Below are 18,931 nucleotides of genomic sequence, written 5' to 3'. Positions count from 1 at the left end.
CCAGATTGTGGGCAATAAGTGAGTTGTCCAATCATCCATCACACGTGTTTCCTTTCTTTTCAAAAGGACCTGAAGCTTGTTGGTACAGCTCAGGTGAAAATGAACGCTCAGACATTGGAGAACAAACCCAAGAACCGCTACAACAACGTGCTTCCTTGTGAGTAACCTCGACCAATCAACCTGCTGCTTTCAACTATAACTCTCCACACTCTTTAAACTACATCATCACACTGTATCTACTATCATTATCCCATTTTTCACGGGATCCCATTTTATCAAAATGATCACACATCAATGCTGCCATACCTTCTTGGACATATACATTTTTTTCATTTCAATTACCCTCTTTTCTCACCTCCTAGATGACTCCTCTAGGGTGAAACTCTCTATTATCCATGGAAGTCCATATGATGACTACATCAATGCTAACTACATGCCGGTGCGTACTGACACTCTTTAAAACAGCTCTCTGTCTCAGTCATTGCTTCAGTATCAATAAACTCTCTTCTGAACAACATAACTCATTCTTTTGCTTAACGCCTTAATGATATTAAACTATTCCACCTCCTTCCAAAGTGATTTGTGAAACCCTTGAGAACCTCCTAAAAAACTGAACAGGATGGATGTGTGTGTTCTGTGTGTTGGTTGACCTTTATTTGACAGGGTTACAACTCCAGGAAGGAATATATCGCTGCTCAGGGTCCGTTGCCCACCTCAGTCAGCGAGTTCTGGAGGATGATCTGGAGAAGAACGTCCAGACTCTGGTCATGCTGACACGCTGTATCGAACAGGGACGAGTGAGTAGCAGCAGTGTTCGTCATCCTGTTGTTGTACACGCCTCATTCTGAATGGAATCACTAACACCGAACGCATCCTTCATGTTAAAACAATTGTGTACCATCATCAACATCTGCTTGTCTACCTCTATAAGTGAAGATGCTGTGTCTTGTTATTGCATTATATTATAATTGCTTTATTAACGTAAAGCAGTAACATTCATTCACACATGTAAAAAGTTAAACCAGGTTAATAAGAAAGAGAATTATATAAAAATATGATACGTTGCGTATTCTTAAACATTTTGTCTGGGTTGAAGCAAAAATAAATAGGCCACGTCAATGCATTAAAGGTCTCTTTTAAAATCCAACCTAAAACAAGCTGTACAGCTGATTGTCAGAAATACCAAAGTAAAACTGGTGTGTTCAAATGTAATTTAGATTTCTATATTTTGAATATGAATACTGAGTACTTTGTCTTTTTTTTACAGGTGAAATGTGAGCAATACTGGGATCATGGCACCAAGCACTTTGAAAACATTAATGTGACAACAACCTCTGAAGCAAAACTTGAAGACTGGACCATCAGGGAATTTCACATAAAAAATGTAAGTGGCGAGATGCTTCACATGACAAAGAAACAAATATGTTTAGGAGGTTAAATGTCAGTAGACAAGATCACCAATCAATGCTTATTTAACACTTTTAGTCCTACAGTCAACTCCATGAGTTAACTAACAACACCCTAGTGAACCCTTGTTAATATTATAAGGAGTGTGATGAAAAGTAACATTGTAATAAAAGGTGAATCCTTGCAACCAATAAGTTTCCAATGTAAAAAAACAGTCTTACTTGTCAATAATAGGGAACATGTCTTTCTCTGAATGACAGCCTATGACTCTAATTTAATGAAATAAGATACATTTTCAAGAGTCCGTACATGTTGATTTCTCAGCCGCAACTATTTTGAGTTTGTGTGCATGTTTGTCCTTCAGGTAAAAACAGCAGAGACACGTTCAGTGCATCACTTCCACTTCACAGCGTGGCCAGATCACGGAGTCCCACAGAGCACTGAGCTCCTCATCAGCTTCAGACACATGGTCAGAGAGCACATGGACCAATACTCCAGACACTCTCCTACTGTGGTCCATTGCAGGTCCGACACACGCACACACACACACCACACACACGCGCGCGCACACACGCACACACACACACACACACACACACGCACACACACGCACGCACACGCACACGCACACACACGCACACACTTTTTGACAATAAGATTGATCTGCTGTTCTGTCTTTCTCTCCTCCCTTCCTTGTCTGTGTGTCTATGATGTCCACACTCAGTGCTGGTGTTGGACGCACAGGAACCTTCATTGCCATCGACCGTTTGATCTTCCAGATTGAAAGGGAAAATGTTGTGGACTTGTACGGCATCGTCCACGATCTGCGCATGCACCGGCCCCTTATGGTGCAGACAGAGGTGGGACACAGTCACAGAGGTTTTTATTACGATTGTCACACTGCAAGGGTTCTGTGAAGAGTTCATTTTACGTTTGTATCCCTGCAGGACCAGTACGTGTTCTTAAACCAGTGTGCCATGGACATCATCAGATCAAGAACTGGAACCAATGTAGATCTAATCTACCAGAACAGTGCTGCACTGTCTATTTACGAGAACTTAGATTTCTTCAAAAGCGAGTTCCACGATGCATAGCCCCGAGAAAACACTCAGGTCTTCTACTTCGCAGACATTTGAAAAAGGAACACTTTTAACTGATTGCGCTATATTTATTTTTTTATACCTGTCACGCTTTTGTTAATAATCTTGTAGCTTTCTGATTCAAAACCCATATTTTGTTGTATTTATTAGTTGAAAATGTTGAATGTTTGATCATGAAGGGAGCTGTATATGGAGATACAACAGGGGACATAATCACTGACCAATAATATTTGGATTATATGTCAACTTTGGTCAAAGATAAGATCTCTTTCTCACTTTCTTATAACTGCAGGTTTTTGTATTGCTTAGTTTTTATTTCAAGCTTGTTTACTACTGTATATGACTTACTGCTGATTACATTTTCTGCTCAGGTAATATGTTGGATGCTGTATAGATATTATTACAGACACCTTTAATGAAGAAACATTTGTAATGTTGAACCTTGGGAATTGCCTTGGACAAATAATTGCTGGTATGAATACTATGTGCCCTTTAAAAACCTGTATGCTTTCGTGCCAGTAGGTGGCACTCCATTATTGTTGTCTTTAACTGAAAAAGACAAACAGGGACTGCTTTGTAGTTGCCTGTTAGACAAACCTTCAGTTTCCCGATATGAATTGAAATGTGCAATGTCTTTGAATGAAGGAGTTCTGTTTGTTTGTTGTATAGAGACGTTTGTATGTATATGCACTGTAGCGAATAATGCACTGGATGCATTTCTCTTTTTATACACTGTCCACTTTTTTAACTATACAGATATTTTCCTATCGTTGAGTACATTCTGGCCAGTGCTTTGTGAAACTGTTTTGCTAACACTTTGCTATTCGCCCAACATTCGATTGTTTAAATTTTACTTTTTTAAAGAGATGGATCGCCAAAAAACGAAAGCTCAGGAACTTAAAACAATAACAGCTGAACATTTTGCTGTGGAGGTATGTTGTTATAAAATCTATTACTGTACAAGTGTGTACTGTGAAGAAGGTCACGCCAGTGTTTTTGTTTTGTTTATGTCCTTTCGCTACATTGTCCTCAAAGAAACAACCATGTTGTGTCACTTCCTGCCAACATATCTGGTCTATCTGTGACATTGAAATCACCAGAGAAGCTTTATTTTCAGCTTCTAAAGAGCAGAACTTTCAATGAGGCAGGTATGCTTTTTTTTTTAAAGATAATTGATGTGTGGTTAGCCTGTAGATATTTTTTAATCAATGTCCATTGAAAGCACTTAATGAAAACAAGCTCACAATGTTGGATGATGTTTTTGAAATGCTTCATGAGATGATTGCTGGTACAATGCAAATAAATGTAAAAGGAGCCAAGATTTGATACTTTGTCATCCTTCAATGTGTGAAACTATGTGGGATTAAAGATGTTGCTCCATTTTGAACCCAACATGTATGGCTGTGTAGTGTGTTTGAATCGGTGTAGTGAGCGAGTGCAGCCCATTCACTAGAGCCAACTAGCGTTCTACTCTCAACTAATGCAATCTTCTGTTTTTAAAAGTTATTCTCTTTTAGAAATGTGTGTTCATGTTGTTAGAAGCTCATGCAGAATTTCTTTGATATGTTTAATTGATTCATTTTCTTGCTTTTATTTTGTAGTATAAAATGCGCTCCCAGGAAAATTCTTAGCATCTTAAGTTAATCTTACAGGTTGAAATGTAAAATCTGATCAGTTGGTCTTCACTTGCTATGCGTAGGATGAAGAATTGGTATATTTTAACCTATAAGGCCATTCTATGAACAAGGTTATTTAGAGCGCCATTGGTAAACCTTTTTTATCTGGTAAAATAAATTAAGTTACTTTTTTTTTTTTATTCCAGGGCCAATGATACAACGACAAGAAATATTTCCAGAATATACTTAATTTAGCCTATTTTCTAACACATTCATTTATTGTTGATTCAGAGGACTATTCTGAATATCAGTCGACGTTTATATTACAAGGAATAAGTCAGGGCAATGACATTTTATAAACTAAGCTAATTCCAAAAAAATCACGTGTCATTTTAATACTCAATGCTGACAGAAGTTTGCCAGATCCGAGATTGAGAGCATTTTGAATGCCTCTCAACAGCTCATGGTGCTAACAGCGATAACAGTGCAAAACGACAATAAAAGTGCTGACAGGGCGGGTGGGTGCTACGCTTCTGCAACAACGCTGTCGGTCAGGAGCCTTTCGTAGCAATGTGTGTGTGTGTCAACATATTTCCTTAAGATAACTACATTTCTTTGTACACATTTCGTGACTTTGGTGAGTGGATTTAGTTTGAATTTTATCCTAGTAACTCCAGATTTCCCTTTTTTCAGTTGGATTTACGTTGGCCGTCCTGCACGTCACGCTTCTGACGTGCCACTGAACTATCTATTAAACACATTAACTAAGTCTTCTGTGTCTCTGTGTATAGTTGCAGACATTTTTTTGGTATAATTACATACTCATAATTACATTTTATGACAGCTTTCTGCTCAAATAAATTCCTCTGTGTCAAATCTGTGTCAGGTTTTCAGCAGCTAGTCATAATCGCAATCAGCTGGTACCGTTACATTTTACAGCCATGCTATATATCTTGTAACTAACGTTACTTGTGGAAGAGTTCCCTTTGTTAACACGACCAATGTAGCTTACCTAGACATTTTTTTAACCCTTGATAAAATCAATTCATAACGCTGCTTTTAAATGTCATCCAATCTGATGCTGTTGTCACTCAGAATATTGTACTCACTGTATGGTGTACTATTTTACCATTGAAAACAAACCTCTGCACAATCTGTGTGACAGCTTCACAAGACACTGCACGGCTGATACCTTCATTAAGAAAATAGTTATTTATATTTCAGCCGAATAGAAAGATCAAAAGAAGCAACAAAGGAATATGCTGCATGCTGCAGAGGAGGACGAAGCTGGCACACCTCTGCATTATTCAGAGCAACGTTGAGGTTGTAAGGGTGCTAAGTGCACCCTCATAGGATAAATAAGTAATGTATTTATGTTTCTTACTACATGAGGTAGAAGCCTTATACACTGACACTTCAAAATGTTCTAATTTTACAGCTCACATCAGGCCAACACTCGGGCAGGGGGGGGATATGGTGCAGTATGTATTTTTTAGGAGATCCTTTTTACACAGAGGACACTCTTGGCATGGTGGTAATATAATATTTCGTCAGCGTGTCGGGTCAATAAGCCTGATATTTCTAACATTTTCCAAACTCATCATCCTTATTTAATGTCTCCACAGATCCACAAGTTGGATCTAAAATTAGATGTGGCATTTTGAATGCCATCTTCATCGTTTTCTGTGCTGTGCATTGCATTTAAAAGGTATACAGCTGGAGCTGCTATGTCAGAAAATTCAACCTGCAAATAGAAAATCAAAATAGGACAAAAAAGAACTGGGTGATCCAAATTTAATTATGTGCTCAAATGCGTATGAGCCAGTAAATCCACCGTAATTAATTACACCAGGATATTTCCACTTCCGATTGAGACGATTACATTTCTTATTTTTGCTGTCTTTTAAAACATGCAAAAAAAAAAGAGGATTCTTGCCGCATTAAAAAGAAGAAAACACAACCACAAAGCTATGCAGGTTTCTTGCATCAACCGCCTTCAAAAAGTGTGAAGTTTACACTGTAGCAGCATGAACACTTTCAGACTTGACACTGCAGCTTGCAATGCTGGGCCATCTCTCTGTGAACAGTATAGCATATGTATTGTGATGATGTAAAGGGTATGATGACCTTTTTTCTTTTAGGCAGTGGTGGGAAGTGCAACTACTCGAGTACTGTACTTATATACAACTTTGAGATACTGTGTTAGTGGTAGTGTGTTGTTAATGCATCAGTGATAATAATCCAAACAGATAAGATTTTTTTTTTTTTTTACATGCTTACTTTACTAACTTACCATGTTTGTTGTGTTCTTTTTGGTGACTTTGAAAAAAAATACTTTTATTACTTTTATTATTGTCTAGTCTAACATTTTTGTTGCAGTCTTTGAGTGGGGCTGTTAAGTATGTATGACTTTTAGTTTCACATTGTGTCGTGTGACATTAAATGTAGATATACATCTTTATATGCACCACTGTGACATACACTGCCCGATGCTTTCTTTAAGATGCATCCGTCCAGGTTGAGGGGACACCATGTTGACTTGATGAAGAACTAATTCTCAACAATTGGGCCTAAAACACTTGTACACGTGATGATGAAAATGTACGATAACTTTTGGTGGGGTCACAGAATGACCTCATCTCCAGCAGGGTGCGGTGCGCTGCCGCCGCCACAGGTGTCGCCCCGGCTCCCCTCACGGAGCAGCAGGCAGGCAGCAGCCAGATGAAGCGCAGCAGCAGGATCCAGTCGGCTCCACGCTCTCCATGTTGAAACTTCTCCTCCAGCCGACTGCTACCGTCCGCCACAGCCCGCCTGCTGGTCCCCTCAGTCCAGCTATCCCACACAGTCCCGTGCTATGACGCTGGATTGGGAAGGAAGCTCGGAATCAACCGTATTGACGGCACTCTGGTCGACACAGTAAGTTTAACGTTACATTTCCGAGGCTCTCTCGCGCCACAACGCCAACGCGTCGAGAGAGAGAGCAACACTGAACTTGCTATTTTTAGCGAACGGAGCTTGTGTTTATCAGACTAACGTACGTTATGTGTGCTAATTTTACGCTAGCTAGCGGGGCTCCGATAGCACGAGCTGGTAGATGTGGGAGGATTTCCCTTTTGTTTTTGTTTCTCTTCTCCCCGGACGGTAATTCGAGTCTCGCAATATTTGGGGGAATTCGGTCAGTGGCGATAGTAACGTTATCTGCGTCTGTGCCGTGCGCCATCTGGTCGGGTAGCGGCACGTCTCATGAGCTAGCTGCCACGAAGTAGACCCTCGCCGCACCACGCTGTTTGCGGACCGACCCGACGCCCCGTGCGGCTGCATCCTGGCTGTCACTTGTTTGCATGGCAACCATGAAAACGTAACCGACGTCTCCGGTGGCGGAGGGACCGAGACGTCGACCCTGCTTGTCGGTGTCACCGTCCCGCCTGCTTCGAGTGTCACGGTGAACTGAACCGATTACAAACACAACGGGTAACGTTAATTGTTGTGCCGTACAACAGCGCGTGTGTGTCTGTGGCGGAACAGTCACCGCAGGGGATGGTCGTAGTATTTAATGCTCCGGTTACTCAAAGGAATCGTGATACTTGGCCCCGTTACATCGTCAGCTTGGCGAGCAAGGGGCGCGACGTGCAGCCTGCTCGTCCGTGCCGACATAATGCAAGCAAAAGCGTTGCGAGGCTTGGAGGCATTTAAATGTCAAATACCGGTATATTCAGCGCAGGCTAAGGGCTCTTCATCGCCGTGAAACTCCCGTTTCCGGTGTAATGCCAAAGCTGTAACCTTTGAAATGTTCTTTACTAGTAAACAACCTTTTCGCCAGAGACCTTTCTCAATTTATATTGAGAGCACTATGTCCGTTTTTTATTGGGATAGATTATACAACACTAAGCAAAAACAGCCTTATTTGTTAAACATTACTACAAATTAAGTGTTGCGATTTAGAACTATACTGATACATTAGTCATTATTGTCACATATTGGTACCAGCATATGTGTCACTAGATAATTATTGAGACAGTATTGAGGAATTAATAACTAATTAACTTCAAAATGTTCTGCTCAGTACATATCTAAATCACAAAAAAAATAACGCTAATTTAAGGGATCCTTATAAAAAAAATGTTGTTCATTTTATGTATTGATTGGTGGGCGACGGTTGGTCAGTGGTTAGCAGGTCCGGCTTTCAATCAGAGGATCAGCGGCTAGCCCTAGTCGTCGTTGTCCTTGAGCAAGACACTTAACCCCGACTTTCTCCCCATAGCTGTGTCTACGGTGTATGATTGTAAGTCACTTTGGATAAGAGCGTCAGCTCAATGAACCTAAAAAAACTATGAACTTATTTATCGTTGTATGGGTCGGATTATACTTGTAGTATTTGATGTCTTGATGAGATAATGACAATGCCGCTTTGCCTCATACATCTCTGTCTATTCCTGGTGCAAATAAAGATCTAAGAGCTCATCGTCTTTAATTGTGTGGTATTATGTGGAGTTGGGCTTAGCTGAAGATGAGAATAGCACAGAAGTGCTCTTTAGTTAATAGTTTTAAAGGTTACTGGAATGTGCCACTCAAAATAATAAGAAAAATGCTCACAAGAAGACTATCCAAGCACAAGAGGAAATGATTACCGGCATGCTGGAAGTGAAATGTCGGGTGACGTTTGGGAAATTGCTGCTGACTGAGAAACGACAGTTTCACAGAGTGCCTCTTGTCCCCCGCGTTCTCTTGTTGCCATAGCTCTGTCAAGTTTGTTGTCTCAGTGTTTCTGCGATCTGTCTGTACTTTCAATTAACTCAATTTTTCAGAGTGGTTCATATAGAACGATGAAGGCCTGATATGCAGTATTAGGGTTCTCTGTCAGACTCGCACTGGACAAAAATTGATCTTATATTGAATGACCGTAATATGCCAGACTGCATAGTGGGTTCAATAGCAGGGATGGAAACATATCCGGCATTGGAAGGTCATTGGAATAGAAATAGGGCACGAGATCAGTCAGAACAGTCTGCTCCTATTTGCATACCTGGTTTTGATCAAGTCTGTGTTGCTTTAAATACTCCATGGCTGATGCTCTTCATTTGATTGAGCCTTAATCCTTCATAACCAAGCAAATCAATGTTTATTGCATTTTTTCCTGAGCTTTTCCAACATAGGCTAGATTTTATAGTGATGTTCGGTACTGATCTCGCATCACCCACAGTCTGGTCATACCATGTGACAGTCTATCGTACGCTAATCAGGTGGCGATATTTAATGGTGTTGGTCCCTAAGCCTATGAACTAGAGCTGTGGCTTTGCTCTGCCGTGAATGACAAATTGGGAAAGAGTATTGAATGAAGGGAAGAGAAAAGAGCGGTGAGAATGTGAAGAGCTGTAACTGTGGGTGGTTAGTGCTGTTTTTTTTTTTTTTTAAATCAGCAACTGATGTCCCAACTTCCATGTTGCGCTGTGAGAAATACTCAATAATTACTATGCCCAAATACATACTGTTGATCAGATTCTATAGAAGAAAGCCACCCACTGGCTTGGGCTTTAAGATGCTAACTATTGTGTCACTGGATTGTGACCAGCTGGGGGCCTTTGTCACATGTCTTCTCTCCTCTCCCCCCATTATTTCCACTTTAATCTCTAATATGCATTGTAAGAATGCATGTAAAAGCCTAACGACTGGGGAATTTATAGCCAAATCTGTCTTTGCAATCACACTTTCACAGTGCCAGGACTGTTCATTGGTTCAAATTACTATAGTTATTGGAAACAATTGTATCGTTCTTTTTTAAAATGTATTATTTTTGTATTTCATTTGAACGTATGCCAGTAAATAGAGACAGAAAATGCAGACATGTGAAATGGGATCCTAACTGCCCGAATCAGTCTGGAACGTAATGTTTTAATATGTCATGTTACACCCCTTAAACCAGTCAACCACCAAAACGCCCAACCAAATGGATTATTACCTGTTTATTCAACAAGTTGGAAAATCACTGCTTTCTTTTTAGCTCGGATGTTGTGTCAGAGCTAGAATGAAGTTTTTTTTGTCCCAAATGTATTCACAGAGGTTGTTGACCTTAAGCTCACTGTTCTGAGTTGTTGTTGTCATTTCATCACGTAAATTATTCTGCTTCTACAATATTCAACCTTGTGCTCTGTGGGTCTCCCTTTTTAGATGCAGTGTCATGGTCACTGATAATATTTAATTCCACATGCCATTGATAAGTAAAGCTTTTTCAAAATGTCAAAATACAGAATATCAGTACAAGGAGGAATAATGTACTAAAGCGTTTTTTAAGCAGGCAATATTGTCAAAACACATTCCAGTCATTTCCAGGAGATACTGAGGTCTATAAACTAGTAGTTTGATTCCGACTGCTAACAATATACATGTTCTACTCCAGGCTTTGATAACTGGCTTCCTGCAGCTCCACTTCCCCTGAGATATAAATGCTTTCCCCGACGCCTGCTGGGGGAATCTAGGTTAATACTGCTCCATATTGAATCTGTCTCTCTGCCTCTAGAGAGCAAAGGCACTTTTAGCATCCTCTATTGTGCCAAGATTCCATTCTCCTCCTATGGTCTTGCCGGGTGGTTTTGTCCAAAGTTACTAAACAGCTGTAAGTTGGCCTTTATGCCTAAAAGCAGATCCCTTTCTCACAGACTGTCACTTTTTTCCCAGAGAAACCTCATCTGTGTAAACACATTAAAACAGTGCCGACATTTCAAGGTTTTGATATAACTGCATTACATTAAACGAGAGTATACTACAGTATCAAGTAGTACATAGTGGAGCTACAATTATTTGTGAACATCACACTGTAAAAGTGGCATTATGTTGCACCGGTCAGTGGATGCAAGTCACCAATTTCTCCTGCTATAATATTAGCTGTTTATGACAGCAGCATCGTAACACCCTGTAATGTATGTGGACAGTAGTCATTGTGTTGGTACCAGATTAGTCTGGGGAAGCAGCCGCTCCTTGTTCTTATTACAAGAGTGTGACAAAGATAAACAGTTACTGTTTAAGACATCTGAATGATGACTCTGATGCAGTTTTTTATCTATGGAAACTGGATTTTTCCATTATGAGATTTCAATAAAGAGTGCTGGTATTAGTATGTGCACAATTAGGTACTTGATAACGAATAATCTCTGTTGCTTCAATATTCCTATCACTGTCTTAATATTTTTTTCCTGTCACTGCTTTTTTGCCTCTCTATTCGTTCAACAGAAAAACAAAACAAATGCTGTTCCTCACAGTTCCTCATTCTTTGGCTCTTGCTCACCATATCCAACACACCCACACACACACACACACACACACGCACACGCACACGCACACACACGTTAGGGTTTGTGACTAACCTCCTGACCCCTTGACATGCATTCCTAGGCTGCCTGGTAGCTGGTGAGTGTATTTATAGTGACGGTTTAACGCCATAGATCCACACTACACAGGCATTGTCGGTTGGAGCGTTTTCACGGTAGCTAGCGCCTCTGCAATCGATATCCACCTCTCACTCATCTCTTGCTTAACGTATGGAGCTACTGCTTGTGTAAATGCTGCCAGCTTTCCTCTGGACCCAAAAGATTTGCACACTGTTGCAGAACTTCACACAGAAATCACACAGATGCACAACTAGGTTTAATTTAAAGGAGCTGTATTTAACTTTAATAGTGCTAACTCTGTTAGCTCTGTCAGCGCTTTTGTCGTAGTTTGCCCTGTTGGCGCCGTTAGCCTACCACTCGCCATCGACATGTTGGGAGGCAATTTAAATGCTCTCAATCTTGCACCTTTTAGTGCTTACGTTTGTATATGGTACATGCTTGCATGTTTTGTGTACATGGAATAGATTCAATATTGGGGTAATAGATGATATGAGAGTATTCAGACTGAGGGCTCATTTGTTACTGTTTGTTTAGTTTAGCTAATTACCTACTGTACAAGTAGGCAAAGGCACTTGGCCTTGTCACAATCGACATTTGTTTTATTCAGGGTGGCAGGCCTTGCACAGAGACCTCGTCCAGTTCTTGAAAATCATTGGCACTGGGGACGCCCTGTGTCAAGTGCTGATAATCTGCAGTTTCAAGGGATAAGCTGCAGTGTCTGTGTTGAGTGACAGCTGGGATGGTGTAGGTTTTTGAGTTACTTTTATTATATTGAGTGTTTTATTATGAAAGAGTTGATGCTGAGAGGACCTGATTACGTCATGGGCTTAATGTCCGCCTGTTAAAGCCCTCTTTGGATGGTCATTACGGTGCTCTGTGCATACTTTGTCAGATTGGCTTTAATGTTTTGCATCTGCCTGCCGATGTTCTCCTCTCAGGGCAATCCAGTGCGGCTCAAGACAAATCTGTAACTATCAATGTAATGTCTCAACTTTCTCTCAGAAAATGAATACCCAAGTGTCAGCATTGTATTCATGAGGCTGTGTAACTCGTGTAGGTTCTGTTTCCTAATAGAGTAGTCAGGTGAGGGGAGAAAGTGACACTGGGTAAAGGATACTTGTTGTTTCGGAACAAGGACCTCAGTCTTAAACTTCAATGAATACGAAGGGTGGCTATAAAGGGTTTTTAGCTTTAACTTTCACCGCTAATAGTGGCCATGGACAGTTTGAATTATGTTGGTAACAATGATATTCCAACGGAGATCAGGTGTCACACAGGAAACAAATAAAGAATGGTCAGAGGACATTTCTCAAATGGTCACTGCAGCATTTATTTCTTTGTGTAGCCTCCAGTGTTTGTGACTCCTATCTTTGTGCAGTTCAAACCTGCATCCTCTCTTTTGTGCTCGGATAAACATGTCCTGGTCCGATCCCTGTACACAAGGAGAGGAAATTCCTATCGATCCCCTTATAACAACATCCAGTATGGGAGAAAAAAGTGTATTTAAAAAAATAAATGTTTTAGAAAAAGTGCCAGATTCTGATTGTTTTTGTTTATGCAGCACTGCCTCCAGTCTGTTGCCGTTTTTGACATTTAAGTTTCTTTTAGTGATTGATCACACATCTAACACGGCTACCATATGTAACGCCGTTTACTTTGGTTCAATGGTGGCTCCACAAGCCTGTATGTAAACTAGGTACATTATAAGTGATGGTGTCTCTTTTTCTTTGCTTTTGTTTTAACTTGCATGTACAGTATCTTACTTTGAACCAGTCATACAAATATAAGGACTGTCCTAAAATGTGCAGAGGAATACCCATATCCTTTGCGTTTGTTTGTGTATGGCCAACATCGAGTAAAGTTACATGCATACTGGTGTATGTCTTTTACGTAGTGGGAAAACGACACCTCATCTATGCCATCCAGCTTTACACCAGGAAGCGGGTTATTGGTCGATCTGATTGGATCCACAGCTTTTCTCCATCCTAGGTTGAACCCAGGTCAGACACTATACCAGGCTTTAGTGGAAAGGTGTCTTTATCAGGGGCTGAAGCTTAATTTAATGATATTGATGTTGAAATGTTCTGAGCCAACTCCCAGGAGAGGGAAAGAAAAGGCAGATAAAGGTAGAGATTTGAAAACCAAATGTATTTGGTACTTATGTAAGGTTCAGTAGAACCACATCGTACCTACGTCTCCTTGCAGGCTGATTTTCAATTCTGCTTCAGGTCAGAAGCATTCAATGAACAACCTGGCAATCGCGGCCTAATTAAAAAAACTTGGCCGCCTCACTTATGAAGATGCACTGCTATTCAAGGTTAATATCATGGTCATTATTATACTGAATGTTAAGCTCTACATCAAGTACAACACTAATGTCACTTATTGTGTATGTTTACAGCAAGATCAATTTTAATAGTTGTGCTTTAAGGCTCAGACAATACTTTAAAAATCTTCTCTGAAAGTAGTGTAAAGCAGTGCTTTATCACTAATAAACACACATTTTCTATGCAAGCCGTTTTACCAGTGGGACACAATAGTGACCCGTTTACATGTACTAGAAGCGAGTGTATCTTGAGCTGCAGGGAGAACTCATCCAGTTAAAGTAAAAGGCACTCCTCTGCTGTGTTTGTTTTACCTTGCATTACAACCTTTTTCTTACTACAGTACAATTTCCTACACCAACTTTATCTTTCATAATTTAGTCTATTCTGTTGTTTCTAAGCATTTGGACATAGGACCGAGTTGAACCTAAAGGCAAAGGCAACGAGCCCCAGGGCAAGAAGAGCAATAATTAGTATGTCAGACATTTGAGTGCTCTTATTAAGTGCCCTTAGACCTAGTGTAATTCCTTTAAATCCTAATCTGCTGTCACGTTGAGCAGTGAGTGTTCACTTTGTGTCCCTGTGCCTTTTAGGTCGTGATTTTTCTGCGTTCATGCAGGAGGGAATGATTACGTTTATGGTCTGTGTGCCCTGGATTCACTGGGAAAGCAATCCAACTGTTTTACTCCTTATACCGATACCTGGGCTTTGGGTATCGGCAAATACAAGCTGATCCGTTTTTTTTTTTTTTTTAAAGCTGTAAAAAGCTGTATGCCTTGCGTATGGAAGTGACTGGCATCATTCTTTTATGTGTATTGGGCTTGACTTAAACATTGCTTTCCTAACTTTATTAAAAGAAATGTATATAGATATACATTTACTGAATTTATATTCATTGTTAAAATAATACATTTGACACAAACCTGCAACAAATTGTTTGAAATTTAAACAAAATATAGAAGCTTACAAACGAGATTGCCAAAAGAGTTCTGCATACCATTATTCAAACACTATCGATGGACAGATCTGAAAGTGCAAGGACTGTGTATCACTTTATTTTGGGGGTTATTGCAAACAGATCAATACAATCCTATGTCAGAACGTCAGCCAGTTGTCACTTATCAGTCAAGCCACGACTGTATTCCCAGTTGGAGCATATACTTCTTGCATCATGGTAATATTCACACCCTTCCCTATTGTTTCCCTTAATCGAGCCAGAGACACAACTATAAATCAGTGGGCAGGATCTAGCCTGGACCCATTTTATGAGTCATTGGCTCTCTGCTGGGAAAGTTGGCCAGCTCTCAGTGTTCTGATATAAATGTTACTTAGTTGCATTCTTGCAAAGTGGCATGAACAGCGCTGGTTATACAATGTGGCAGTGTTGAAGCCATCTATAACAATAGTATTCAGTTGTAGGGCTGGTGTGGCTAATTGTTCCCTCGCTGTATTTCCTTTGGCCCAGTTACATGAAGCAATGAGTGCGATTTGAAAGTAAAAGACTTCGGCAAAAGCACAAGCCTCTGCAGGAAGTGATGGTATTGTATATCAGCTTGTCACATGGCAGAGCCGTTTATGGGCGTTGCCAAAATCCATTTCAGAGAGATATATCAAGGAAAGTCCATGTTTTCTTTTGTGAGCAATTGGTGTGTTGTTTGACAGCCTAGTGGAGGTTGAAAGGAATACAGGCCATGCGGTGAATGCAACCTCACCCCCAATAAACTTGCACTTCTACGTGGTATGTAGTTTATTTTATTGCACTGTGAATTGGTCCCAAGAAGAGACTTAAACCTCTGGTCTGAATGAGACAATGTAGGTCAGCTAGGAGTGTGTATTAGAAAGGGTTGTAGTTTGAGTCCTTACATCCAAACCATGCCACAGCCACTTTTTACTCTTTGTACATGTTATCGTTCTTGTGCCATATGTTGTGCACGTCTTACAAATCCTCCTTTTGTGTGGGGCAAATAGAAATGAGTGCTCTTTTTGTTAATTTGAAGATGGCATGGCCCTCTTAGCCGACCTTGGATCATCACTTCCTCTTCTCCATGTCTTTCTGTTTTCCTCTACTTGCTGTCAATGTTTGGCTTACATCTCCTCTGCACTGCCTCCCCCCTTTGTCATTGCCCCTCAAGCACTGTCAGCTCAGGGATTCTCTCTCAGTTCACTTCTTATTTAGGTTAGACATACTCAAGTGCTTCCGCCTTGCTCAGTGATACAATTTAAAGGCACATATTCCGGCTCTGCTGCCCATCACATTGTACTTTTTGGTTTGCCATTAGAGCGTTAAGTGGTTAACTGCAGAGATCCATGACTTGTCTATTTATGCCTCGCATTATAAATGTGATATCCCAGGAACGGCTGGAGGAAATTTCTTTCATTGTCCACCCAGACCAACTGATACAAAGTTAGGTCAACGGTCCAGGTCACTGTGACATGACATTTGGCCATAATTCAAGAATTCTTATGCTAAATGTGGCAGGTTCACACAAATGTCTAGGGGGATGAAATGTGTAATTTTGGATGTAGACTGCAACATGACTGGTTGGATGCCTGAGGCAGATGACCGCAAAGCAGTAATTCCAGTTTTTAACTGCTTAAATTATGTTTGAGTTTCTGCAGGTTTTATATATTTACTCAAAACCTTGGTAAAGCCAGGCCATTGGTGATTTCAAACATATTAATTTTACAGTATCCTGGTTAAAATTTAGTTTAATTTTAAAAGACACATAAGTCTAATGTGCACGTGTATTCATGTCTGTGCTATAGAGGCACTACAATCCTACGATGTGACAGCATAATGTCTTGTGTGTGTTTCCCTGCAGCACAGCTAGTGCCATACTGAATTGGTTGAGTGATTTCAATATTGTATTTGTGGATGTGACTTTGTATCTGTTAGAAATCATAGGTGTTTTTTGTTTTGTGTGTGTGTGCTTGCTTCTGTGTGAATTGATGTGTGTGTTGCTTTGGTTTTTGGATTTGTGGCTTATCACACATCCCAGCTGTTTGAGAATGCATTGTTTATTGAACAGGCAGAATTAAGAGGCATATCAAGGGAAAACAAAAGTAAAACCAGAATGGCTATTGAAAACAGCAGTTTAGCTGTAAATAATGAACAATATACTATAAGTCAAGTGCAACCAATTAGAAATAGGAGTCCACATTGTGATTAAAATGAGGATTCAAAATGTAAATTATACTGTGAGTCTACCTGGAGTCACACCCAACTCGGGTGTGTATTGCTTGAGTAAGAGTAGTAGTCCTCCATGAATGTGATAGTGTTTAAGGGTCTCTGCGTTTGTTTGAGTTGTAACTGCCAGTGTTTCTGTTGACTCAGTAAACACACATACTGAACAGAATCTGGTTTGTTTCCATAAAAAAGGATAGAGAGTGCTATCAGTTTTACTCTTACTTTGAATGTCCTTTCATTGTTGAACTGGATGAAAGATAGTCCGTTAGAGACGTTCTTAGGTGTCCAATCTACCTTAGCTGGAGACTTACTGGCTCTGTAACCGACTGAGAGTGGTGTGTGTTCAGGTGGAAAACAAACTGTCCATTTGGCCCAGAGAGACTTTAGCGGTCCCTTGGGAATGAGGCTGGGTGAGGTGGGGCTCCACCCTCCTCAACACAGTGGTGTGATCAGGAGGAGCATCGGAAGCACAGACACTGGGAGTGAGGCAGTTTTGTCTGTTTGTGCTGTGCGAGTTAAAGTGAAACCTTACTCTTACTTTTGTGTCTCTGAAGGTGAGACAGGCTGCTCCAACAAAGGCTTCTGGATGCGGTGTCTCCTGCGGCTCAGGTGAAAGGTAAGCTGAGCACTCACCTGCAAGGCCACTCTTTAATGACTTAATAATGCATACACTTAGTTGAATTGGCTATCTCTTTTAGCTTCAGTTAATCACATGGTTTGCATGTGACATTCACATGTTACAGTACAAGTTTAGGTTTCATTCCTTGAACCTGTTTATATACCTCACGGGTCATTCTACTTTGACAATTTGATACAAATGCAAGTACGTTTCTACCCGGTGTTTCCAGGAGGGATAACTCCCTTTTTAAGCAGAAGAGATAATTAGGGCATGTCTCTTAAGGTGTGAGAAGTAGAAGTAGTGCTACTTTCTGTTTGTATAACATTTTTAAGTATACTTGGTCTCTGCAGCTATTTGATCATAATGTCACTTATTGCTCAGAAATGTCCACTTGTGCTGTTTTGGTGACTTTGGTGCATTTCTACGTGAGCAGTTGTGTGTCCGTGTTGCAACGTTGGAGCTCAGTGCAGCATTGAAAGAGGAGAAACAGTTTGACAGAACTGAGATCAGAAGCTTACAGGGTGTGTCCGATTCATTTGGTTTGGAAGGGAGTAAATGTTTGGGGTTGGCTACATAATGGTACTTCAAATACTCAAAGCCCTTAAACAGGCAGTTTGCCTGGAGTACATGTTGATCTTTCATACAGTGGCAGAGGAAGTGTAATGACTAGTTACTATATATTTTTTTTGCCTCCCATCCTGAGCACACTGTGTATTTTGGTCTCTCCTGGAAGGATACGTGTACAAGTTTCTTCCGCGTTGTTTAGCTGTATACCCAGTCCTGGAGACAGTCAGCTCTTCAGCACATCTGTCCAATGGGAGACAAGACTGAAACCAGGCGTTCGTATTACGCTTACTCAGACAAATGTTCCCCTCTTACTGTTTAAGAAGTTCCTTTTGTTGTGATGGAATCACACCGATAAAAGTGACACCGTTGTGGTCGATGCCTTTGGTATCCTGAAGCTTTGTTTGCTTTGCTACTCCCTCCACCCCTAAGATGGTAGGACACTGTACAGTGGTAGCCATGAAAATACACCACTTGCCCGCTCATATCGGTCAGGAAGCGTTTGGATTCAGCCTTGCCCAAGCTGTTTATTTTGGCATGTGTCCGCAGAATAGAGATGTATGCGATTTTAACAGAAAAATTACTCATTAACCAGGCAAAATGACTCAACCTGTACCCAGCAGCCCACACCCAGGACACTATTGTCTCACTATTGTCTGCCTTAAAAGCCACACATTCAGACTACCTGGTGTACTGTGATGGTCCAATAAGGGTTATAAATACTTTATAGTT

At 40.6% G+C, this 18,931-nt stretch overlaps 2 protein-coding genes across 2 annotated transcripts in view; both read left to right on the top strand.

The window, feature by feature from the left end:
• Positions 1-3,899, top strand: part of ptprja (protein tyrosine phosphatase receptor type Ja) — a 43,672-nt gene extending 39,773 nt beyond the window's left edge. Inside the window, 8 exon segments of the mRNA XM_034534441.1 lie at positions 67-157; positions 363-439; positions 664-742; positions 745-797; positions 1,268-1,384; positions 1,772-1,932; positions 2,132-2,267; positions 2,355-3,899. Coding sequence (XP_034390332.1) covers positions 67-157; positions 363-439; positions 664-742; positions 745-797; positions 1,268-1,384; positions 1,772-1,932; positions 2,132-2,267; positions 2,355-2,501 — 861 coding nt within the window. The 3' untranslated portion in view covers positions 2,502-3,899.
• A 2,937-nt stretch (positions 3,900-6,836) lies between these two features.
• Positions 6,837-18,931, top strand: part of osbpl5 (oxysterol binding protein-like 5) — a 44,000-nt gene continuing 31,905 nt past the window's right edge. Inside the window, 2 exon segments of the mRNA XM_034535170.1 lie at positions 6,837-7,039; positions 17,571-17,632. The gene's annotated coding sequence lies outside the window, so the exon portion shown is untranslated.

This window comes from Cyclopterus lumpus, chromosome 6, assembly GCF_009769545.1.
Source record: "Cyclopterus lumpus isolate fCycLum1 chromosome 6, fCycLum1.pri, whole genome shotgun sequence".
In the NCBI taxonomy this organism is placed as follows: domain Eukaryota; kingdom Metazoa; phylum Chordata; class Actinopteri; order Perciformes; family Cyclopteridae; genus Cyclopterus; species Cyclopterus lumpus.
Note: the sequence above shows the minus strand (reverse complement) of the source record. Positions and strands in the feature narration are given on the sequence as shown.